At 45.5% G+C, this 26,212-nt stretch overlaps 2 protein-coding genes and 1 long non-coding RNA gene across 5 annotated transcripts; 2 read left to right on the plus strand and 1 right to left on the minus strand.

Annotated features, from left to right (window-relative positions):
- Positions 1–1,393: 1,393 nt before the first annotated feature.
- Positions 1,394–7,585, plus strand: LOC125524265 (putative F-box/LRR-repeat protein 23). The gene is made up of 2 exons (XM_048689343.1): positions 1,394–1,886; positions 6,898–7,585. Exons 1-2 carry the CDS (start codon positions 1,489–1,491, stop codon positions 7,424–7,426), a joined length of 927 nt encoding a protein of 308 aa, XP_048545300.1. The 5' UTR covers positions 1,394–1,488; the 3' UTR covers positions 7,427–7,585.
- Positions 7,586–20,872: 13,287 nt separating this feature from the next.
- On the plus strand, positions 20,873–22,516 carry LOC125520489 (ankyrin repeat domain-containing protein EMB506, chloroplastic-like). 2 transcript variants are annotated; one of them, XM_048685436.1, is made up of 5 exons: positions 20,873–21,298; positions 21,481–21,560; positions 21,946–22,044; positions 22,130–22,228; positions 22,328–22,516. In XM_048685436.1, exons 1-5 carry the CDS (start codon positions 20,956–20,958, stop codon positions 22,346–22,348), a joined length of 642 nt encoding a protein of 213 aa, XP_048541393.1. In that variant the 5' UTR covers positions 20,873–20,955; the 3' UTR covers positions 22,349–22,516. The 2 variants fall into 2 exon arrangements, with proteins under 2 accessions (XP_048541393.1, XP_048541392.1); XM_048685435.1 differs by having other exon boundaries at positions 22,130–22,516.
- A 360-nt stretch (positions 22,517–22,876) lies between these two features.
- LOC125520490 lies at positions 22,877–25,703 on the minus strand. 2 transcript variants are annotated; one of them, XR_007288691.1, is made up of 4 exons: positions 25,504–25,703; positions 25,158–25,391; positions 24,880–25,073; positions 22,877–23,261 (listed from the first exon to the last, which is right to left on the minus strand). It is a non-coding gene; the product is annotated as an uncharacterized LOC125520490 (long non-coding RNA). The 2 variants fall into 2 exon arrangements; XR_007288690.1 differs by having other exon boundaries at positions 25,476–25,703.
- Between the last annotated feature and the right edge of the window lie 509 nt (positions 25,704–26,212).

Genomic DNA, 26,212 nt, shown 5'->3' on the forward strand with positions numbered 1-26,212 from the left:
GACATATAAAGACTTTTGAAGAACTAATCAAATCCTAGACATAAAATACTTTTGAATCAACAAACAGTTTTTCGAATCAACAAACATTTTTTTTGTTTAAATTTTTGATTTTCTCAAAAAAAATCATGAACATTAGTTCTGTTTACAATTTTTTTGAATGTGTGAACCAGTTTCGTATTCATTAACATTTTTTGACTCAACAAACATTTTTTGAATCGATGAATTTTTTTAAATTGGGGAACAAAATAAAAAAAAATTTATTATTATTATTATTGTGAACATTTTATAAAATTTCATGGACATTTTTTTCAGATTCCCGAATATGTTTCGAATACACGGTCATTTTTTCAAAATCATGAACTTGATTTTATTTCCTGACCTTTTTTTTACAAATTGTGATTTTTTTATATAATTTTGCGAACAGTTTTGCAAAACTACCAACATTTTTTGAACTGCAAACTTTGTATGATTTTCTAAAAAAAATTTAATTCACATATATTTTATGATTTTTTTATCAAACTCGCAACTTTTGGAGTATTAAAATCCGGAATTAAGTTAAAGAAGAAAGAAAAGAGAATGAGAAAAGAAAAGACAAAAAAGTAAAATAAAAATAAGGGAGTGAAGCCCCGCACATGGGCCCGCCCATGAACGCATAGCGTGAGAAAAGAAAGATATGTCAAAAGTTGGGGATCGAACCCTGGTCTCCCCGCTAAAAGAGCGATCGGCCAACCACTTGGATACTCGTTGTTCTATGATCTCTACTCGTCGCGCCCCTATAAAATAACGAAGGAAGCGTCGATTTTTGGTCCGAAAAATCGAATCGTTTTTCCACTTAGGGATGGCATTGGTGGGTAATTTTAACCAACTTGAAGGGTAATTTTAATGACGGACGACCAGAAGCGATAGCCGCTTTATTAGTAGGTAAAGATTTGGTTACAAAATCTCATGCGTGCAATGCACGTGTACCTTACTAGTATTGTTAATTAGAGAATGTGAATAAGAAAATATAGTAGATTGCACCCGCCAAAAAGAAAAGAAAATATAGTAGATTGAAATATCTAGTATGAGGTATTTTTTTCCTTTAGTATATATATAGTGATGAAATTTGGAGAAAGATTTCGAGTTGCAATAGATCCACTGTACATCGACTGAGCTCGAAAGTCAAGACGAACCCAGAACCATACTTAATTTTAGTTGAAGTTATTATTACTATCTTATATAGTATACTCCTTGATCAACGCCTTGGATACAACGCCGTTGGTTAGCTAGGGACAACGATGGAGTGCTTCTTTACCCAAAAGAAAGAGATAATTAATTAGCGTCGCTTTCGGCAGATAGACAAAATAACTGAAGATAAACGTAGTAACGCCGACGAGATACCGGCCTCCAATTCCGGCGTCTCCATTTGGCACATAGTATAGGATTGGAGAGGAACTGTGGTCTACCTCCCTCCTGTATAAACAAGAACTGACGCCGAGACCTCTTGCCATGGCCGCACCACCCTCCCTTTCCTGCCTTCTCGAGGAGCCTCGCCGACTGCCGCCACCACCACCACCCCAGGACGGGATGGATACAGAGGCGGAGTGGAGGGATTGGGCGGAGCTGCCACGGGATGTGTTGCTGGCGGTGCTCAGCAGGCTGGATCACATCGAGATCCTCATGGGGCCGGACATGGTGTGCAGCCCATGGCGCAGGGCTGGTACGGACGAGCCCGAGCTGTGGCGCCGCATCGATATGCGCTTTCACTATGCCGATGGCTTCTACCTCAACTCGAGGAAATTGCTTCAGATGGTGAGAGCTGCCATGAGGCGTAGTGCGGGTCGGTGCGAGGCCTTCTGGGGCGGGAGCTACGTCACAGAAAGGATTCTCTCCCTGGTCGGCAACGCGTAAGGATTTCTTGCTTGTTTACCTTTTCGATAAGGGTTGTGCTACCCGTTGGCCGGGTGATGTTTAGAAAATATCCGTCATCTTGGTAACTGTTGAATGGCGAGCTCGGCGACCGTCTGATTTTCTCTTCATTAGCGTGCACCAGCCTTTGCAACACGGCTCGTGTTGCACTCGACTCTTTGCAATACGAGCCTTGTTGCGTTCCTGCTGAACCTTTTTTTTTTAAAAAAAACAAGACATGTATTTAAGAAACATAATGAAACAAGGCCTCTGTTGCAGAAATAGAAACTTTCATTGTTGCCCTTTTGCAATAAGGGCCTTGTTTTTCCGTTTCGAAAAAAAATAAGGGCCTTGTTTCACTGTCATCAGAAATCACTAAGTCTTACACACACCAACTATTACAAAGCAACAAGTCCCGGCCAGCATATTAGACGATGCACACCCCTGCAGGGTGATGGGGAATCAGAGTCTCACACCCCTTTAGGAATGCAAAAGCCTCGCAGCCTAGACGGGTTCAAAGCTAAAACTGGAGCTTAACCTAACAAACACTGATCTGAGAGGTCTCATAGGTCAAGTTCTCGAGTACGCACGTAACATCAATACTACTAAAGCATTCTCCAAAACGAACAATGCTACTAGAACAAGTTCAGCCGAAGAAACAAAGACCAGGGAGGAGCAAGACAAGTGAACAAAGGGAGAGCTCCCAGAGCAGCATTGCAGAGCCGTAATTCTATGCGCCATCCTCCATCCTAAAGTTGCTCGAAAGATGTCTCCTGTAATCTACTCAACTTTTCTTACGCCCTCCGTCATTATTCTTCGACTTCTTGGGTTTATCTGCAACACGGGCCAATCATGTAACATTTTAATCATCATATTAACAGGTATACATGGATCAGATATCCTTTTCTTATCAAATACCACACTATTTTTAAGTTTCCACATAGTCCAGAAAACTGCTGCTATCCCCACTGCCACCAGGGATTTTTTTCTTCAGTTTTCCAAACTGCTTCAACCAAATCCCAAACAAATCATGAGTGTTGTCAGGCAATTGTTTTATATCAAAACCATATTGAATAATATTTCACATCATTTTCGTCATGGAACATTTCAAGAATATATGATTAACACTCTCAATATGCATACAAAATTGGCAAGTGTTATCTCACACCCACCCCCTACGAAACAGATTATCTCTAGTTAAAATACTATTACGCAAGACCAACCAAATTAAGACTTTCACCCTAGGTGGCATCTTAGTTTTCCATAGGAATTTATGTGGGTATTTAATCCCATTCTCAATCAGGAATCTATAATAACATTTGACAATGTAGATTCCTTTTTTGTCTAAGGTCCAGGAAATTCTATCTCTGTCCCCACTCAAGACCACACCAGAACAACTACCTTAATATGCTCCCATTGTTCCAAAGAATCCCCATATAAGGTTCTTCTGAAACTAACATTACATAAACTCTTGTCAAACATATATTTGCCATATTTATTTTTATCAAAACACAAGTTATATAATCGAGGGAAGTCATCTTTCAATGCTCTATCATTAACCCATCCATCTTCCCAAAATCTGACACTCTCCCCATTCCCAATTTCAAACCTACACACTAAAAGAAAATGATTTTTCTGCTTAGGGATCTAAGACCAGAACTGGGAGTCCCCCTATCTGTATTTGGCAGTTGCCAGGCCCTCTCCCTTCAAATATTTGTTGAGAAGGATATCTTGCCAGAGACCAATACTATTAAAGATTTTCCACCACCACTTTACCAATAATGCTTTATTCATTAAAGCTAAGTTTTGTATTCCCAATCCTCCCAAATCTTTAGGCCTACACACTTTAGACCAGCTCACCAGATGATATTTCCCTTTTTTCCTTCCTCTTCTTGCCATAGAAGTCTGGCTCTAAAATAATCCATTCTTTTATTTACCCCCACCGGGAGCCCATAAAAGGACATCATATAATAGGGAATCCCAGTGGGAGAGGATTTTATCAAGGTGACCCTACTAGCCCTAGCTAATAATCTTCCCTGCCAATTCTCACACTTCTTCTCCATTCTGCTTTCAGGGGGGCCCAACTTTTGTTTTTGATTCTTTTCTTGTGCAGGGGCAGCCCTAAATACTTCATTGGAAAACGTCCTATAGGGCAAGTAAATACTTGGGCAAAGCTTTATTAGCAACCTCCCCAAATAAGAACAACTCACCCTTACGAAAGTTAATTTCAATCCTGACATCTGTTCAAACAAACAGAATATAAATTTCAAATTATGTGCACTTTAAAAATCATCTTGCATTAGAAAGATTGTATCATCAGCATACTAAAGCGTGTTTATTCCTTTGTCAGTATTTTCCTCTAATACCCCTTTCACCAGACCACTTGCTTTAGCCCTATTCGTCAAAATAGCTAGTGCATCAACAGTCATAGCAAAAATCAAGGGTGAAATGGAGCCCCCTTGCCTCATACCTTTGTGTGTAGGAAATATTTCCCAATATTATCATCTACCTTAACATGCACCCCCCCCTGATAGTATGCATTATCCTGTCAGTCCACTTATTTGGGAATCCTTTTGTTTTTAACATTTGTAGAATAAAAGGCCACTTCACTTTATCATATGCTTTTTCGAAATCTACCTTAAAGAGCAGAGCACTCTGCTTTTTCTATGGATACTATTCAAAGCCTTATGCAACATGAGAACCCCTTCCATAATGTATCTCCACTTAACAAATGCAGTTTGTATAGGGGATATGACTTCATTAGCAACTCCATTTAATCTGTTCATTAGCACCTTATTAAAGATTTTGAATATAACACTCAGTAGACATATTGGTCTGAACTTTTGAATATGATTAGCCTCTTTAGTCTTAGGGACTAGTGTGATAATGTCATGGTTTAATCTAGATATATCCATGTTACCACTATGGAAATCATCAAAGAGTTCTTTAATATCATTTTTAATGAGATCCCAAAAATAATAATAAAATTCAGCAGTGAAACCATCAGAGCCTGGAGACTTGTTATGTGCCATATCAAAAACAACAGTTTTAATTTATTCCATTGTGAACTTAGCAGTCAACCTATCTCCAGCCCCTCTGGGTATATTGGCAACATTATTAGTGCCCAGAAGAATGCTTAATCTTTCTGGATGTCCAAATAAGTTTTTATAATAATTTGTGATATACTCCATAATGTTTTTCTCCCCCTCTATCTTTCCTTCATCCTGATCCAAACTATTGATTTTATTTTTCCTCCTTCTGCCATTAGCTTTAGCATGAAAGAATTTGGTATGACTATCTCCTTCTAGCAGCTCATCAATTTTTGCTCTTTGTTTCCATTTTGCCTCCTCCTATTTCAAAAGCCTACCTAGTTGAGATCTTAGCTCCATTTATTCCTACCTATCAGCAACAGTTAATCGACGAACCTCACATCTTTTATCAATATCATCCAATTGTCTCAAAATATATTTTCAGCTCTTTATACCCGGCATTCATATTTCTACTCCACCCTTTTAGTTTAGGTCTCAAATTCCTCATTTTTTCCTGCCATCTTTCAATACTAGACCCCATTATATTAGGATAATTCCAAGGGTCTATTACAATTTTGTCCAACTCGTCCCTTAGAAACCAGGAATTTTCAAACCTGAATATTGGATCAGTTTTAGGCAAATCCCCTATATCCATAAGCACGGGAGTGTGATCAGATTTCTCCCTATCTAGAGTTGTCACTTTAGTCATACGGTAATTTTCCTCCCAATCAACACGACATAAAATCCTGTCTAATTTTCAAAGTAGGGTTAGGTAGATTATTGTCCTAGTTATATTTTCTACCATGTAAATCAAGTTCTCTCAAGCCAGCATGTTCTATGATAACATTGAAAATGAAACTCCAATGTCTGGTAGTTTCACGCTTGTTTTTATCTAAAGTTTTTCTGATTATATTAAAATCCCCTCCAATGAGGATGGGATTTATACAAGCATGTATTGCCCTAGAGAGTTCGGCTAAAAAACTAGCTTTTCTCTCAGGCTATGCATCCCCATATATCAACACCAGGTCCCATATAAACCTAGTTTTAACATCATGCACATTCATTTTGATATAATATTCCCACTCGTCTTCAGAGATCACATCTAGAGGAGTATAGTTAACCCCCAACAAAAGCCCCCTAGTTTCCCCCTGGCTGGTACAAAGTGCTAATGAAAATCCCTGCAAGCACAAATTGCTTGCAAATCATTTCTAGAATAACTTTGTCTCATGGTCTCCTGTAAACCCAGAAAGTCAGCTTTCATATCCATCACCATTTCCCTCAAAAACCTCCTTTTTAAATCCCCCCAAAACCTCACATATTCCAGAAAACACCTCTCATTAGCAGGAAGAAAGGACTATTTCTTCTTCTTCCCTAGTTTATTAAAAGAATTAATACCAAGATTAGATTTTCCTTTAGAATTCTGGTAGGTTCTGCTTTTATTCTTCCCTTTCTTATGTGAGTAAAGATGTTTAGCTTGTTCCCAAACTTTATCTTCCTCATCCTCTCTATCAGAATCTTCTTCCGCTTCTAACAAGTCTTTAATATCATGTTCCCATGTTTCAATTACATGGACCTCCTCTTCAATGTGATGGAGTTTTCTTTAGAATTATTACTGAGCCACAAGTCAATTCTAACCTGTTCTATTTTTTAATGAGATTGATACTATAATCAATCATATCAATTTGTGTCCCCAGATCCACACCTACCCCAAAAGCTATTTCTAGCAATTTATTTCTGTGTGTATTAATGAAAGTAGGAATGATGGAGTCACCATATTCATCCTTGCTAGCAGCTCCCTCCCTAGCCATGCCTTCAACATTCAGGTCTTCCTTGCCTTTCAGCCTTCCACATCTTCTGAGCATCTCAACATCTTTACTTTCCTCAAGCTCCCCTTTCCTAGATTTTTCCAATCTTTTCCCAAATGACTCTTCTAATTTACTGTCAAGTTTTAATTTATAGTCGGCTTCTCTCTACTTTGCAGGGCGCCATCCTTGAAGAGCCTTCGACTCATCGAGTGCCGTGACATTGTGGACTCGGCCTTCAAGGCGGTGATCACAAAGTTCCCCATGCTTGAGGAGTTAGAGATATCAAACTGTATGCACCGCTTCCCAGAAACACTTGAAGTCATAGGGGATGCCTGCCCTCTACTGAAGCGCTTTCGACTGAGCCAAAGGTCCTTCTACAGTGAAATCGTAGATGACAGCGCAGCCATGGCGATCGCTAGCATGTCGGAGTTGCGGTCGTTGCAGCTCACGGCTAATTCGCTCACCAACAGTGGTTTGGAACTCATCCTTAATGGTTGCCCGCTCCTAGAGTCTCTCGACATCCGGTCTTGTTACCATATTTGCATGGACAATGAAATGCAAGCAAAGTGTGCTAGGATCAAGACTTTGAGGCATCCTGAAGACTCCATGGATGATTATGACCTGTCGTTTAATTATACAATTCCCAGACCATGCTGGTCTACCGAACCAATCGAATACTCTATGGGCTGTCAAAGTCCTTACTAGTGTTCATGGTATGTACCGACAGAACAACCACCCTGCATTTGCTTTGAGATTCGTGTAATTGTGACCCACAGTATATTTGTATTTGTTGTATTCCTTGTGCCTCTCATATGTACATCAATTTGAAGTTATTTCATGAACTTTTACTGGTAATCAAGTTCGTGCAGGTAAATGGGTGACATTATTGCTGCTCTGGTCCAATTGTAGTCTCTTTATAGTGTTAGAAATATAATTGGGTTTAAGTTAGAGATAAGGAGATAGAGATAGAATTAGTTTAAACCACATGTAACTTGTCTTGTACTCCAAGTCTCTACCCCTCTTATACTATATATATATATATATATATATATATATATATATCCCACACCTGGGTCAGATCAATACAACAACATAATATTCAATCATCCTATAATTTCCACATGGTATTAGAGCGGTTAGTCTCACGACGCCGATCCTAGGTTCCTATTCTACTTCCGCAGCGCGCCGCCCCCAGGGAGATTAATCTCTCTTCCCAGGGGCGCGGCACCCGATCGATCAAAAGATTAGATCGGTTCCATAGATTATAGATTAGATCAGTTTCATATATTAAGTCAATTCTAATTTTCGAAATTCTATTAGATTAGTTTCTCTTTAGCCACAAATAAATCTGAGGATCCTCAAATTCTGGTGAAAATCAGCGCAAGGTTTGTCGCGGCGACCTCACCCACGCAGCCGCTTGAAGTCACGGGGGCAGCGGACAGCTGACGATCCCACGCGGGGCTTCCTGCGTCATCGTCTACATCGACAGCAAATCGGCATCTCGACGGCCTCGACAATACATATACGGCTCCACGGCTCTGACAGTATCTGCATCAGGCCGGGACGAGCCGGCACGAACTTCGTCAAGCCATGGTGACCAAGCCCAGCCGCAACGACGACGCTCGCGTCCCGATCATGGGAGGCCGAAACCTCCGCGAGCAATTGACTCCACGTGCGGAAACTGCAGCGCGTATTCCTGCAGCGGCTCCGCGACCTCGATCCAATCTACATTGACCTCTTCTGCATCAGAACAATGCCGCGTCGATCTGGCCGATAGGTCGGCCTCGTCCAAGCAATTGCGGGTCTGTTTGGTTGGTGACTAGTGTGGCCAAGCCAAAGTGTGGCTAGTCACACAAGTATGGCAAGCCACACAAGTGTGGCTAAGAAATTGGACGCCAAACTTTGGCAAAAGTTGGCAAAAACAATGTTTCTATGACAAATGGGCCATATAGATAATAAAGTGTGGCAAGCCAAAGTGTAGCAAAACCAAACATATGCCAACTAAACTGTGACTGCTAAATTTTGACTTAGCAAACTGTGGCTAGGAACCAAACAGCCCCTGCATCTCCGACACCAGGCTGTCACGATCACGGCCGCGGCCACAGGTGCGCGCCGCCCGCAAGGCTAGGCCAACACCGAGCGCATGCGAACACGCGGGCGCCGTCGGATGCCATGCACGCAGGTACCAAGTGCACGTCACGGCCATCCAAGGGAATTTTTATGGTATGCATGCTTGCAGCCTGACGGTGACTGCAAGCCGGGCTACCACCTCGGCTTTGACTCGCCCGTTACGCACCAGCGCTGCCACAGATCCGAAGGCCGCAGCAACCACGCGCGCGAACGACGCGCGACCCATCGACTGGACCTGCTGAACCCTCCACCGACATACACCAGAGTACCAGACGATCTACTCCTCTGCCAACCCTACCATGCTCGAAGCTGTACAACTACGTCAGGCTACGAGCCAACATATTTCTTCCGCACAACATGGCATCGACACATTGTTACCGTGGAGGACGCCTTCAAGCGACTTCATCGTCGACACGCCGCTGCAACGTCATCACCGATACTTCATCGCCAACGTCTTCTCAGCGTGGTCTTCACCAACATCTTCGTCAACACACCGTTGCCGCCTCGTTCACGAGATGGACACTTAGCGTCCTCTGACAAACTTTTCTGCAAGACGCGACCTCGACGACGGCAATGACCACGTCACGACGACGGCATCGACTGCGTCATTCACGACGGCACAACTACATCGATACGGCGTCACTACAGTGACGACCCTACACGGCCACACGGTTCTGGCAAAACCGATGTGTGCTCGATGGGCTTCCTCCGGTCTTAGCAAAATCGGTGGACTCATCACCGACGGCACCCTCTGACATCCGCAAGGTGCATCGTCCACGTCTGCAGCTCCGTCATAGCACATTTTTTTGCGCCTCCGGCTTTGTGCGGCTTCATCATCCACGAAGACCACACCATCGACCATGACTACCTTGATCACGGCTACATCATCATGATCGGCTACCTCGACATTAATGGCTACGTCTACAGCAACTCATCGGCAACAACTCCAGTCAACAGCGTCCGCCTCGTCACTTGCGTCCACGACACTCCCGCCGTGACTGCGGGAGGGAATAGAGGAGAAGGCAGGAAGGCACCAGAAGGGGACACAGTCACCGCCCTAGGTGCCAACCCATCAGAGACGCAGTTGATGATGACGCAGCGGAGAAGACGACGAAAGCGCAAGACTTCAAATCCAGTCGTACTCGTCTGCTTCACTCCCGCTACGACTGAGGGGGAATGTTAGAAATATAATTGGGTTTAAGTTAGAGATAAAGAGATAGAGATAGAATTAGTTTAAACCACATGTAACTTGTCTTGTACTCCAAGTCTCTACCCTTCTTGTACTATATATATATCCCACACCTGGGTCAGATCAATACAACAACATAATATTCAGTCATCCTACAATTTCCACATATAGAAGTCTTGCTAGTTTTTCCTCTTACAAAGCTTGATACTACCAGGAAGACGACGCCAAGAAATTTCATTGTAGCTCCTAGATGTAGGAGTTACTTTGTAATTTCTTGGATCATGGATCCAACACAATGTACCTGTAGTTACAGGTTGCGTGTACTAAAAAAGTTACTGGTGTTTCTAAAAGAAATACTCAAAGGTCACGCCATCATTTTTAGCTGAGATGACATAAGGTGTTGGATGACTCTGTCATTCTCTATCCCCCCCCCCCCCCCCCCCCCCTTAAAAAAATCTTGCATTCTATTTCTTAGTGATCTTTTACATGCTTCACATAGTATAACTCTTTCCCAGAGTCAATGTTACCACTGGATTGGTGTGTAAGTTATCAGTGTTACCACCGGATTGGTGTGTAAGTTATCAGGTGTGCGTTACGTACGTTATCACACTATTTATCCAAAAAATGACGGCGGATATGTTTTCAACAACTCTTTTTTCTGGGTCAAAATCGTCCAAAGTTATCAATGTTTGTACATAATTTATCAAGTCCGTGAGGCATAAAATTATCATGATATACGCATAAGTTAGTGAGGTTATTCCCCGCAAAAATAAGTTAGCGAGTTATACTTTTCAGCAAGTCTTTCCTCAAGTCAAAGTTACCATGAAATTTGTGTGTAAGTTATCAGGTGTGTGTGTATGTATATTACCACACTATTTATTCAAAAAAATGACGGTGAATATGTTTTCAACAACTCTTTTTTCTGGGGTCAAAATTGTTACCACGGTAATTGTCAGTAGTTTTTTTCTGGGGGCCAAAATGATCCTCATTACCTACTGTTCTTTTTACCACCCACAAACTGCTCAACACGAGCATGGCAAAAAAATCAGAAATACAAAAAAATTGGGCAAAACTAGGGATCGATCCCTAGGCTGGGTTATAATTCATAGCACTAGCCACTTGGTAGTAGTTAGTTTCATGATGTCATATCAGCGCGAGGTTTTTTATAGGCAGAGAGGCATCAGGCTTTACTTGGTTTGCAGCCATGGTTGCTGCTCGCGACGGAGCTTCGCCCTAAATTACCAGGCTTTCCCTTGGCATTTTGGGGGTGCGCGGGGTGCGGATGAGCACACGCATGGTGCAACAGGGTGTGGCCTTGCGTGCCTGCTGTGTGTGCACCGGCCGAGCACCCACGCCTCGAGCTCAAGCTCATGCATAGCGGCCTGCGCTCGGGTGCATACGACGAGGGCGAGCGGGAGGAGGAACGGCGATTCTCACCGCGCTCGAATGCGAGATCGACTTGGACAGAGACAGACGAGGAAGCCGGTGAGGAGACACTGATTGTCGAAAACGGCTCCGCCGAGGAGAAAACGACAATGGCGTTGAGGGAGTCCTGGATTAGGGGGTCCCCGGACAGCCGGACTATATCCTTTGGCCGGACTGTTGGATTGTGAAGATACGAGATTGAAGACTTCGTCCCGTGTCCGGATGGGACTCTACTTAGCGTGGAAGGCAAGCTAGGCAATACGAATATGCATATCTCTTTGTAACCGACCTTGTGACCCTAGCCTCCTCCGGTGTCTATATAAACCGGAGGGTTTTAGTCCGTAGGACAACAGACAATCATACCATAGGCTAGCTTTTAGGGTTTAGCCTCTCTGATCTCGTGGTAGATCTACTCTTGTAATACTCATATCATCAAGAACAATCAAGCAGAAAGTAGGGTATTACCTCCATAGAGAGGGCCTGAACCTGAGTAAACATCGTGTCCCCTGTCTCCTGTTACCATCGACCTTGGACGCACAGTTCGGGACCCCCTACCTGAGATCCACCGGTTTTGACACCGATATTGGTGCTTTCATTGAGAGCTCCACTGTGTCGTCACCATAAGGCCTGATGGCTCCTTCGATCATCGCTAGCGATGCGGTCCAGGGTGAGGCTTTCCTCCCCGGACAGATCTTCATATTCGGCGGCTTTGCACTGCGGGCCAATTCGCTTGGCCATCTGGAGAAGATTGAGAGCTACGCCCCTGGCCATCAGGTCAGATTTGGAAACTTGAACTACACGGTCGACATCCGCGGAGACTTGATCTTCGACGGATTCTAGCCCATGTCGGACGCGCCGTACAGTCTTGGCGAGGATGACGCCACTCTGCCGTCGGACAGTATTCGGGAGATCGCATCCGCAGATACTCCGTCCATCGATCCGGAGCAAGTCGCGCCATCCGAGAGCGAAGGGATGGACCCCGTCATGGAGGCCGCACTCTCAGTGGCGATAGAGCCGGATACTGACTTTACCCCTTACGAGAGTCGTGTCGCCAAACCACTGTATTCATCTACAGCCACGGACTCCGAGCCGCTCATATCCGTGCTCGTCGAGTCCGACTGGGCGCCGATCATGGAGTTCACCTCCGCGGACATCTTTCAGCACTCACCCTTCGAGGACGTGCTAAATTCATTAAGGTCTCTCTCCCTGTCAGGAGAACCTTAACTGAACTATGTCCGGCTAGAATGGGATGCGGGCGACGAAGAAAACCCACCACCCACTTAGTAGCCGCTGTCGACGACTTAACCTACATGCTCGACTTCGACTCCGAAGACATCGACGGTATGGACGACGATGCAGGAGACGAATCGAAACCACCGCCCACAGGGCGCTGGACCGCTACTTCATCACATGACGTATACATGGTGAACACCCCCAAAGAAGCCAATGGCGACGAGACAACGAAGGATGATACCTCCAAGAAGCAACCCAAGCGCCGACGTCAGCGGCGCCGCTCTAAGTCCCGCCATAGCAAGAACAGCGATAATAATAGTCCATGCGACTCTGGAAGAGACGACAACTGCACCACCCCGCTCGCAGAAAACGATCAAGATGCAAACTGCAAACATAGTACGGATCCGACATCCGAACACGATGACGCCAAAGATAAGCCTCATCAATCCCCGTCTAGGGAAGAAAACAGTCCGGACGAAGATGCACCCATCATCCCAGAAACAAACTTGGAGCAAGAGAACCTCCGCAGAAGGCTTACTGCCACAGCGAGAAGCCTGAAGAAACAGAAGCAAAGGCTAAAGGTCGCACAAGATACGCTCAACAGCAAGTGGAACAAAGTAACAAAGTATGGTAGAAGCTATCACCCAAATAGCTATCCAAAGCGCAAGCTATTACCGGAATTCGACGATGAGGCCTTAGAGCCCATACAGCCGATAAGTGATACGGCCAACCGGCCAAATCCACCACCATGTGAACGCGATAGAGCGGCTAACAAAGTCATGCATAAGTCAACACACGTTCTACGTGAGAACTTGCGTCAAAAATCCGGTGCGACCAGATCTATCTATAGATCTAGGAAGCACGCTACGGTATAAAACCAACACCGAATACTAAAACCGTCCGAACACTATGGCGCATCCCAATACAGGGGTGCCGCACACCCATAATGTTTCACCGATGAGGTACTGGATCACGAATTCCCAGAGGGACTCAAACCAGTGAACATAGAGGCGTACGACGGAACCACAGACCCGGGAGTCTAGATAGATGACTTCATCCTTCATATTCATATGGCTTGTGGAGACGATCTCCATGCCATTAAATACTTGCCCCTCAAGCTTAAAGGGCCAGCTAGGCACTGGCTGAAAAGCCTCCCCGAAAACTCAATTGGAAGTTGGGAGGAGCTCGAGGACGCTTTCCGGGCCAATTTTCAAGGGACTTATGTCTGACCTCTAGATGCAGACGATTTAAGTCACATAATCCAACAGTCCGGAGAGTCCGTCCGAAAGCTTTGGAACAGGTTCCTCACCAAGAAGAACCAAATAGTCGACTGTCCGGACGCCAAAGCCTTAGCAGCTTTCAAACACAGTGTCTGAGACGAATGGCTCGCCAGACACCTCGGTCAAGAAAAACCGAGAACAATGGCAGCCCTAACAAGCATCATGACCCGCTTTTGTGCGGGCGAGGACAACTGGTTGGCCCGTAGCAGCACCAGCGACCCAAGCACATCCAAAATAAGGGATGGCAATGGTAAACCACGACGCAACAAAAACAAGCATCGAAGTAAAGAAGGTAGCCCAGATAACACGGCAGTAAACACCGGATTCAGGGGCTCCCGACCAGGTCAGCGGAAAAAGCCTTTCAAAGGCAGCAGAGAAGGACAATCTGGCCTAAACAAAATTCTTGACAAACTCTGTCAGATTCACGGCACCCCAGACAAACCTGCAAATCATACCCACAGAGAATGTTGGGTCTTCAAGCAGGCCGGTAAGCTAAACACCGAACACAAAGGGGAAGAGACACCAAGCGAAGACGAGGATGAACCTCGCCAGCAAAACACCGGAGGACAGAAAAAGTTCCCATCGGAGGTTAAAACAGTAAACTTGATCCATGTGAAAAGGAGAAGAAGCAATCACGCACTCCGACGCACACGTGCCATAGAGCTCGTCACCCCTAGGTCCAACCCCTGGTTGGCATGCCCGATCACTTTTGATCGTAGAGATCACGATACACATATCCGGCGCGAAGGACTGACGGCCTTGGTGTTAGACCCAATAATAAATGGGTACCATTTCACAAGGGTCCTCATGGACGGCGGCAGTGATCTCAATCTGATATATCAGGACACAGTCCGCAAAATGGGGATAAACCCAACACAAATAAGCCACAGTAATACTACCTTCAAGGGAGTAATACCAGGCCAAGAGGCCCACTGCATGGGCTCTCTACTACTAGAGGTGGTATTCGGTTCTCCCGATAACTTCCGAAGTGAAACATTAACTTTTCACATCGCTCCATTCCGAAGTGATTTCCAAGCACTACTCGGAAGGGCGCCTTTCGCTCGTTTTAACGCAATACCGCATTATGCTTTTCTCAAGCTCAAGATGTCCGGTCCACGAAGCGTCATTACAGTTAGCGGAAATACCAACCGCTCTTCACATATGAAAGAGGACGCGGCGGCTCTAACAACCGCACACTAGACGGCCTCACCAACCAGAAAAAATGGTAGGTCGTCAAGGCCACGGACACGGTTAGACGAGTCCGGCGTTCCATCATACATGCATGAGATTGGTTTTCGAACCCTCATAACACGATACCAGGGGCTTCCCGCGTGTAATCAGGGCCAGGCCAGCTCAACTAGGCATCTCTGGAATTCTGATAACTCATTCTTCTTTTCGGCACGGCAACTTTCACCTAAGTTCTTTCTTTTTGCAGGTTACAATCGTGCTACACCCGTCCAGGACACGGCACAATGGAGACACAGGCGCAGACGTGCAGCAGGGACCCGCCCAAATGTTTCTTTTTAGATTAAGGCCCTGCGTAAACCTTTTTTACTGTCTCTTGTTGCTCACATCCTCCAGATACTCCACACAACCGAGAAGGATGCCGGCGTTATTGGCATGTGGCCACGCCAGGATTTTGCACGTACCCGGACACATGGGGTTTCTTATAAAGGGCATTGTTTAGCCCGGTATATGTTATAAAGACCAAACACCTTAGGGAGTGTTCGGCGTCACGAGTTTGGCCATATATGCATCAGCTCCGAATCATGTCTTTGGTCAAATGTTGGGTTTGCCCGGCTCTCACGTTTTGGTACCTTACGTTCTGTTATATCGGCTAAGGTAGCACTGGGAGAATTACTGGGATTGTGCCCTAGTTCATCCGGATGAGCACCTCAGTAGAGAAAGCCGAAAACTGACTGTCATGATATAGTGAGAGACTGGTCAACCACTCGATGACTAATCAAAATCTTTGGGATTCCTCCGCATTAACGAAGGGCCATTTCCCGGTCATGTACGTACGTGCATCGTATTCGGACGAGCACAGAAGTACCAGGGGCTATATAGTAGCCCCACTGTCAAACTCCTATGGCTAAATGAAAGTGTTAAAGTAATATAGTCCGATTGCCTTGTTCGCTACGCTATCACCTCCTTAACGGACCAAGACGTTGGATCAAGTGTGGATATGCATCTTTTGCGAACACCCCCGCATTATATGTGTGGGGCGGAAGCCGACGACTGCAAACTTTCAGGTTATATACATATATACATAAACGGGTGCACAGGAGGCATCATAGTACTTTCGGGCAAAAGTATAAATACAGTCTTGATTAATTTAGAAAAACATTGTTTGTACAATGGGACTACATGTCACTTGAAAATAATATTCTTCGAGCACTGAGCCTCTATCGAACGAGCGCCTTCAAGGACTTCTTCAAAGTAGTGCTCGGCGGCAACTCGGCCTATGGCCGAACCCTGTGTCGGAACAGTGGTGGCCTCCATCTCCGCCCAGTATGTTTTGACACGGGCAAGGGCCATCCGCGCACCTTCTATGCACGCTGATCTCTTTACAGCATCGACGCGTGGCACAGCTTCAAGGAATTGTTGCACTAAGCTAAAATAGCTACTCGGCCTTGGCCCTCCCGGCCATAGGTGATCCACAACGGACCTCATGGAAAGTCTGAACAACCTATGGAGCTCGGCCCAACCGATCAATCGCTCATTCAGCAGCAGCGGACGGATTGAAGCGTGAAACTGTGACCAAAATAGCTTTTCCACTTCGGGACCTTTCTGATCCTTAAAGTACTCGGCTGCGTCAGCAGCACTTGCTGCCAAATCCATGTACGCGTCCGCAGAACTCCATAGCTGGTCCAGAGGAGCATATTTCGGATCTCCGAACTTAGTCCGCAACAAGAAGGGCTTCCCAGACACGATATCTGCAGCTTGATTCAGCTCCTCCTTCGTCGCTCTAATTTTGGAGCGAGCTTCCTTGGCAGCCACCCGGGCCTTCTCTAGGTCCGTCGCCTTCGCTCGGTTTTTTTCTTCAAGAAGCCGGTAACGGTCAGCAGCATTTTTTAACTCTACGGCCATCTTGGCTATTTTTTCCTTGCTCTCGCAATCTGCGGCCTGTTCGGCCCTTAACTCTTCGGCCGCCTTTAAAGCGGCCGCATTGCTACTCCTTGCTTGCTCCTTGGCTCAGGAAAGCTCTGCCCGAAGGGTCTTCACGGTGGCAGCTCCATCTACAGTCACAACATGTTAACGATACTGGCATCATGCTGCTCTTATTATGTGACGATCACCAGAAAAATCACTCACCCTGTGCCTCGTCAAGCCGCTTGTTAACAAGCACGATGTTGGCATCTGCCGCATCCAGTTGCCGCTTTAATTCGACAAAACCATCAGTCCGGCTCACCACCGGAGCTTCAACTACCAGCACATATAGGCGATCTGGTTATTACCTGGGACTATGATCCTCTGTTTGCCGCCATTCCCGACGACAACCAGAGTCTCAGGGGCTACTATCTGCATGGGCATACCTAATGTATGCGGTACTGTTAAAGGCATATATTGTTTCACGTACCTCGAAGCCTTTCAGCAGACTCATAAAAGCTTCGTGCAGACCGCTTTCAGCGGATGAAATCCTTTCAATTACCGTACCCATTAGCGTATGATGCGCTTCCAAGACGACAGCTTGCCCCAGAAGATCCTTCGGCGCGTCCGACCGCACACTGTACGGACCCTTGCTGTCGCTCCCCTCAGGAGCCGGATACTGGGGATGCCGGGCAGCTAAAGGGTTATCCTCTAGCCCTAATGGATCCGGAGATACCCTTCACGGCGACACTTCAAGGTCGCCCGCATCTTGAGTTGGGGAGTCCGGGGGAGGCGTTTCGCTCTCCATCATGTCCGGAAGAAGATCCCCCGAAGATAAACTCTGTCGAGAAGGGATGCGATCCGGACTATAATTTATAAGTATCGATTATTGTCTTCGGAAGTAAGATAGGATATCTTCACTATTAAGTACTTTTTGATTACTTACAGCTCGGTAGAGGGCTGATCCCCGCGCGGACATTGTGCGGCCAGAATACCCTCCGAGGCAGGACCCTCTGGCGGAGATTTCTTCTCCCGTTTGGAAACCTTAGTTTCTGGATCTTCAGAGGTAGTCCTCTTCCTTCCCCGGGGAGAGAGAATGTCAGATTCTCCCCCTTGGTTATCCTCCCTCGCGGAGGCGCTCATTCCCTCGATTGGAATAGATAGCGATGGAGGCCCGCTTTCGCCCTCTTTATTCCCCCCTTCATCTTCCTTTGAGGGCACTAGACAAGGTGCTGGCTCGAGCATCTTTTCCAGCACCGGATTGTCCAAACCCTCAGGAAGGGGAACCGAACACCGGATCAGCTTCGCCTTTGTTATCCAGTCCTGTTCAAAGAGCGATTCTTCAGAATGATGTCATGATAAATAAAAGGATAGTGTGTTCGGCCATGGGATTACTTACTTGGGCAGCGGGGCGGTTGCAGCTTAGGCCCACGTCCTCGGTGGTGTCCGGACACTCTATTTGGGGTCCGAAGAATGGTTTGTACATCTCCTCGTGCGTCATGCCGAGGAAATTCTGAATAGTGTGCGGTCCTTCCGGGTTGAATTCCCACATACGGAGGGGTCGGCGTTTGCAAGGATGGACTCGACGAACCAGCATGACTTGCATTACCATAACCAGACTGAAATCTCCCTCGAAGAGATCTCGGATACGGCTCTGCAGTATTGGCACGTCCTTGGCTGGACCCTAGCTCAGCCCCCTGCTAATCCATGACATCAGTTGTGGTGGGGGGCCCGAGCGAAAGGCGGGGGCAGCTACCCATTTGGCACTTCGGGGGGGCTGTGATGTAAAACCACGCCCGCTGCCACAATCCGGACACCTCTGGAAAGGAACCCTTTGGCCATGGAGCGTCAGCAATTTTGCTTATTAAAGCACCTCCGCATGCTGCGTACTGCCCCTCGACCGTCTTCGGCTTCACATCGAAGGTCTTGAGCCACAGGCCGAAGTGAGGGGTAATGCGGAGGAAGGCCTCACATACAACAATAAATGGCGAGATGTGAAGAAGGGAATCCGGGGCCAGATCGTGAAAATACAGCCCGTAATAGAACATAAGACCCCTAACAAAGGGATCCAGAGCGAGGCCTAGTCCTCGGAGGAAGTGGGAGACGAACACGACGCTCTCTTTGGGTTCGGGAGTAGGGACGACCTGCCCTCGGGCGGGCAGCCTATGCAAAATTTCGGCGGTCAGATATCTGGCCTCCCTCAACTTCTTGATGTCCTCCTCTGTGACGGAGGAAGGCATCCACCGGCCTTGAAGGCTGGATCCAGACATGATTGAAGGTCCGAAGCGCCTGACCTGAGCTTTGGGTGTTAGAACTCGAGGCGGGGAAAGGATTCGATTGAGCGCGGGAGGGAAAAAAGAAAAAGCCCTGTCCCTTTATAAAGAGGGTGAATATCAGGAGTCCCCCTCGTGGTCGTTTGAGACTTACCTAAGATCTAGGAGTCATACCAACAGGCACGGTTGGGTTACCCACGTTTGTATTGACGAGAATCCCGTGATAAGGGAAACACGATCTCCACTTTGACAAGACGTGTCAAGAAACCGCCTCGCGTTATATGCGGGGCTGGTTAAAGAAAAACGGTTCAAATAATGACCGGGCCGTGGCGTGATGTCATGCTATCAAAACGTGTCAGCAGATTAGATTTGTGAAAATATTATTCTCTCTACGATGGTGTGTGAAACTTATTTTGCAGGGTCGAACACTATCCTTATATTCAAACTCTTCCATGGTGTATTCGGAGGAGGAACCCGCCTTGCAATGCCGAAGATAACACTGCGCGCCGGACTCATCGTCATTGAAGCCTGATTAGGGGGTCCCCGGACAGCCGGACTATATCCTTTGGCCGGACTATTGGACTGTGAAGATACGAGATTGAAGACTTCGTCGCGTGTCCGGATGGGACTCTACTTGGCGTGAAAGGCAAGCTAGGCAATACGGATATGCAAATCTCCTCCTTTGTAATCGACCTTATGTAACCCTAGCCTCCTCCGGTGTCTATATAAACCGGAGGGTTTTAGTCCGTAGGACAACAGACAATCATACCATAGGCTAGCTTCTAGGGTTTAGCCTCTCTGATCTCATGGTAGATCTACTGTTGTAATACTCATATCATCAAGAACAATCAAGCAGGAAGTAGGGTATTACCTTCCTAAAGAGGGCCCGAACCTGGGTAAACATCATGTCCCCTGTCTTCTGTTACCATTGACTTTAGACGCACAGTTCGGGACCCCCTACCCAAGATCCGCCGGTTTTGACACCGACAGGCGTGGTCAGTCCCAAGGTCCTGTGGACAGGCTGTTGCGCAGGAGGACGACGGACGTCACAGCGGAGCTTCCCGTCGACGAGGTGGAGAACGAAAAGGACCACAATGGCGAAGCGAAATTAGTCCCGCGGGTCAACGCCCAGGCCACTCACGCCCGCAGTCGAGCAACTGCCCCGCGCATATCACGAGCAGTCGCCCGATCCTGATCGAAGCACCCTGATATCGTGTGGTAATTTTGCAATCTGCCACACAGTTGTCATATACATATTTTGATATCAAATATATGAAACTACATTTCATAATGAATCTAACAATATTGATTTTGCATTGTGGATATTGATAATTTTTTCTATAAATTTGGTCAAAGTACTTTAACTTTGGACAAAACTTATATACAGATTAAAATGAACCGGAAGAAGTACGTCTGGTGACCCTATCCGTGGTAAGTAACCCCAACAGGCGTCGCGCACAGACGCAAATTCGGTCCAAATTCGGTTTTGGATTTCTGTCCGTTTCGACTCAAACGGATTGGAGCGGGGGCTGACAGTCAAATCCTAGTGAAGACACTACAGGGAGAAGCATCCTTCGGCTCAGCCCTTCTGCGATAAGAGGCGCCGGGCGAGAGATGCTCCCATGGGCGGCCACGGCCTCCTCCTCCTCCTCCGCCGCCGCCGCTCTTCTCCATGCCTCTCCACTCCCCGCCTCCCACCGCGCTGCACTACCTCGCTACCGTCCGTCTCCCTTTCTTCCACCGCCGCTCTCAATTGGCTTCCGTTCCCCGGCACGCGCCCTCCCTCGCGGCGGCGACGCCTTCTGGGAGGAACCAGACGACGGCTCCGGGAGCGACTACGAGGATGAGGGAAAGCAAGCGACCGGACAAAGAAGCTCTCCTTTCCCTTCCCCCTTCCCGCTCTCCAGGCTCGTTGCAACGCGGCAGCAGGAGCGTCAAGAGCAGGAGCTCCGGAGAGGTATCGATTGGGTCTCCGAGCGAAATTTACTCCTCCGAATTTTCTTTATGTGCTTCTGGTCTCCCAGTTTGCACTCTGAAAAAGAGTGTGCTGTTTATGCCTCTCAATTCTCATTTCAGTATTTTTGCTGTTACTGTTTTTTGAATTGTACACCTTATTGTGCTGCTATTCTGTTTGTCTAGAAATCGAGCTTCTCTTAACGCCAGAAGAAGAGGCTATCTTGGATCAGAATGAGACTGCTGATGTCACCAAAATTTCATCAGTTAAGTGTGTTTCACTGTCTTCATACCATTTTGAGTGTTCCCCACTGTCTTGGAGAGTTGTTCTTTATCAGGTTTAGTGCTGTTTGGGACTTTAGGTGGTTATATGCTAGTTGTAAAAGTAAAATGCAGTGAGTTGGCGATGACTGGTTTCTTCACCGACGCTAGCCCAGCGTGACATCTGTTACCATTTTGTAAGCTGATTTCGACATCATGCCTCGTTTGGCTGTGTGCATCACATTGGATGACGCATGGACTGGAAGGATGATCTTTCTAACTTATAAACATACCTATTTTTGACATCTGAGTAATGAGTAATGTAGATGCGTGAACTGTCGGAATGTTGGATGTTGATTCTAACCTCTGAAATTGCATTGCTTGGTGCAGCCAAAATGGCATCCGCTTCATACATACGCATTGGCGCTGCAGATACCTCTGATGGACAAGCTGCTCGACAATGGTGTTGATATCGATTTAGTTGATAAAGTAGGTCCTGCTTAATTCGTTGTGATGCCTGTCCAAAACGCCATCTAGGATAGTAGTGCTAATATTGGTGGTGTTGTTGATACAGGATGGTTTCACTCCTCTTCACAAGGCGATAATAGGCAAAAAGGAGGCTGTCATTAGCCATCTCCTAAGAAAAGGAGCAAATCCTCATGTCACAGATAGGGTAACCGGCAATATCCTTTTTATGATTTATATTTCTCTAGTCCCATAATAAAGTGGAAGATACTAACTGAACTTGGATAGTGGCATTTACACTTGTCAGATGGATTTGGTTCCTCACTAGCAACAATGCAGTTCGCATCTTGAAGTTTAAGACTACTAGTAGAGTGCCCGTGCGTTGCTACGGGCTTAAGAAAAAATTACCATCTTGTAATCTTCAAAATTATGTTGAACATATTATAACCTAATAAAAGGGAGGATGAAAATACCATATTGCAATGTTCAATATCTTTTATCATTGATCAGCGAGGAATAACAATAATCGTTCTGTACATGCAAGATACTTAGTAAAGAACTTCTCTGATACATTTTTTCTTTTACTTCACTGCATGAAATGTATTCGGTACATCGGCATATATCATGCTTGTTCTTTGCACCTATAGTTTTGTTCTACTCACCTATTCCATTCTCTGAAGAATGGTATATGGCTATATCGACTCCATTGGAGAGAATACACTATGGAATCCCTGTGTCAATGTTAAATAATCATGTAAAAAGGAAAGAGAATAGAAGTAAAAGTGAGTCTACTGATCAGGTAGTATTATGGCAACTACCTCGCTGATCAGGTAGAAGCTTTCCAGACAGCTTATCCTTGAAGGTATCAAGTCGTGCATCAAGCATTACTATGTTTCCTTATAAGTTGAAGTGAAGAAATTATAAGCAAGAGTACTAACGACCAACAGTGGCGAGCCTCTTGCTCTTGCAAGAATGTTTATTGAACAATTAGTTGCATATGCGGCTCAGGTGGAAGATGAATGCCCCTCACGCAACATTGCCGTTGCGCGAAGTGGTAAATTCCCCTCTCCTCCACACCCTTCCCTTCCTCCATTTTGTCCGTGGCTATGTCATGTTGCTCGGCCTCCAGAAAACTTGGTTGCGCGAGTCTTGGGCACTTTTTGACCCGGGACCCACCAATCCGCCACATCTTATAGTGATGCTGCTCCACTCTCATGGCGATGGCAGTGACTTCACTGTTTCTAAGACAATAATAACTCTGTTTCATGAGCAACTAAATTTCAAGACATTTAGGAGCTCTGCTCGACCTTTGTAAGAAATGTACCACAATATTTGCTATAATGATATTACTACATCTATGTTTTTCAGAAGTACAATCAAAATCAAAATTAACAAACAACAGCTTGGTCATTAATTAGACAATCAATGCTCTTGTAAGACTGCAGGTTCGGTTAAGCCACTACTTAACTCACCATGAAACAGTCATGTTTTCCTTTCCTCTTTGAAGTACCAAAGTTGCAGCCTCTATTTTACGCATTGGTTGTCGCTGCAGTAGCAGCAGCACCACCAACAAATTAGAAGAGGTGCGGTGGCATTACTGAACTGAAGTCAAACAGTACACGACATACACATTAGATGGGTCAGTGCAAATTCACCTCCCACCATACATGCTTCTTTTTCTCTTCCAGACACAGTAGCGGTGGCAACTGGCAAGCACATACACATACACCAACAGCGGCAGCAAATACGCACATGTATCTATAGTGATGTCCCTTCTGGTTTCCTTTTCTCTTCCAGACACAGCAGTGGTAGCAAGCACATATGCACACATCAGCAGATAACGAATGTTTCTACTACACAATATCTAATGTGACTTGTTGCTCTTTGTCTCTCCTATAACATTGAAAGTTTTCTAAATCAAAGCTTATGCAAGAAAACAATGTAAAGATCATTTCGAAAATCAAAGGCATACACTGAAAATATATATTTAAGATGATCCTTCAAACCAGGTAGTAGGAGTGTAAATCCGAAGGGCAAATAAAAGAGTTCTACCATCGGCAATTCATGCACCTCTAAAAAATGTATTCAAATGAACATGCCCTACATGATATTGCACTGCGAATATAGGAAGATAGAGGGCAGACATGAGAGCATTATCACCCTTTAATTCAAGGCCACCCTTTGTCTAATTAAGTTGCTACGTGTCTGCATAAATATTCATCGTTTATAAAACTATGGAAAAGCAAACCTTTGACTTACCAATGTAAATGCCGCAATGTGAGCTAGCACTTTATAAATTTGTTTGCCGAGATCCAAAACGCCATACACATTAAACAATATGTCTAAAATCCTTTGAATATATACCCACTTTATAAAAATAATAATAATGATATGGCAGCGACCAAACATCAGTCGTTTTGACGCGTGTTTGCACCGGCTGAATATTACATGCACCATATTGTGCTCCCCACTTTGTCCCCTCCTCCGACTCTTGTGACCCCTCCAACGCCAACCTATCCTCCACCCCGCGCACCGCCACACGCGTTGCCCCACCCCACCCTGCCCGTGCATGTTAGAAATTTAATCTCGCAATCTTAAATACTACTCCATTGCGAGATTAAATACTACGGTGGCCTAAAATGACTTCATTATGACCATTTCTTGTTTAAAAATTGATATATCAACCATCTAAGAAGATCAGCACATAATACTGTATGCATCTGTTTGAGCTAGTGATGCAGCTCAGCAAATAGATTGCATATGTCTGCTGCTTTTGTTTCACTGTGCATATTTTTTATGTGCAAAACCAATTTATCTGTATCTCAAAGACCGATTTTCACTGTACATTTCGGAACTTACCACAAATCGCAGGTCGAATACGTGGCGCCACCTGAACATCTGCAGGAACCATACATTCAACATTCCTTGTAAACGATCATCCACCACACGCAGATCCACCCGATTCTTGTTAACTGGCCATTCAGCCTGAACTCCTTCACAAAGTCTTCTCCCTCAGGATTATAAGATTTGGATAAGTATGCTTGAACCACTTCCTGCTAGTGTAAGTAACATTGATTTGAACAAACCCAATGAGCCGTTGCCAACAAATATCTGACTCTAGTACATTTTTTACTTACTTTGCAACATCCGTTGATGTGAATGATAGAATTTTGTGGTAGAAACTAAGCACGTCCCTTGGGTTCGGCTCATCAAGCCTCAATCCAGCTTGCCTATGGAACTTATCTCCCATATCACCTTTAACTATGTTCTTGACTGTATCCACTTGCAACTTCAGGTTCTTCCCATGCGGCCTGATACAACCCTTGAACACCTACGCCGTACTCCATTCTGTGAAGGTATGCCATCGCCGGCTGCATGAACACCAGGACCAAACCATCTTGGAGAAATGCTTGCACTTCCAATCGTACAAAAAATTATTTGGACAATAGTTTGACCTGCTTGTCCTGGAGCATTGCCACTCACATGTTATGGTGGATCTGTAGTCACCTTGTCATGCCGACGAGTACTCAGACCGTCAGACCATTTAGATTCATCTCCAGAAAAAAAAACTCTTTTAGTAATGCATAGCACATTCCAATCTAAAAACTAAATTACGAACTCTGCGTTTTCGGCTAATTCAATACTCCCCATAATGTTCTCCCCCCCCCCCCCCCCCCCCCCCCCCCCCTTTTGTTTTTTTTTTTTTCCGCATGCGTTTTCAGCTTTATAAATTGTTTTTTTGGTTTTTTCGACGTTTTGGTTTTCCTCCGGTCTTCCTTAGCTTTTCGAGCAAAAAAATTTGTTTTGAAAAAAAATTGCATGAAAAAAACGCATTTTTTCCCTTTCGCAAGTCACGATTTTTTTCCGCGAGAGTCACGGTCGTGCCTTTTGAAAACGAAAAAAAAACGCGTTTTCTGTTTTTCTTTTCTTTCGCGAGAGTCATGATTTTGCTTCCGCGAGAGGCATGGTTGTGCTTTCACGAGAGTCACGGCCGTGCCTCTCAGAAAGGAAAAAAATAAGTGTTTTTTTTTCTTTCGCGAGAGTCATGGTTTTGCTTCCGCGAGAGGCGCGGTTGTGCTTTCGCGAGAGACACGGCCGTGCCTTTCGGACACGAAAAAAAACGCGTTTTCTGTTTTTTTCTTCCACGAGAGTCATGGTTTTTCTTTCATGAGAGGCACGGGCGTGATTTCAC

This window comes from Triticum urartu, chromosome 7 (genome assembly GCF_003073215.2).
Source record: "Triticum urartu cultivar G1812 chromosome 7, Tu2.1, whole genome shotgun sequence".
NCBI classification, from domain to species: domain Eukaryota; kingdom Viridiplantae; phylum Streptophyta; class Magnoliopsida; order Poales; family Poaceae; genus Triticum; species Triticum urartu.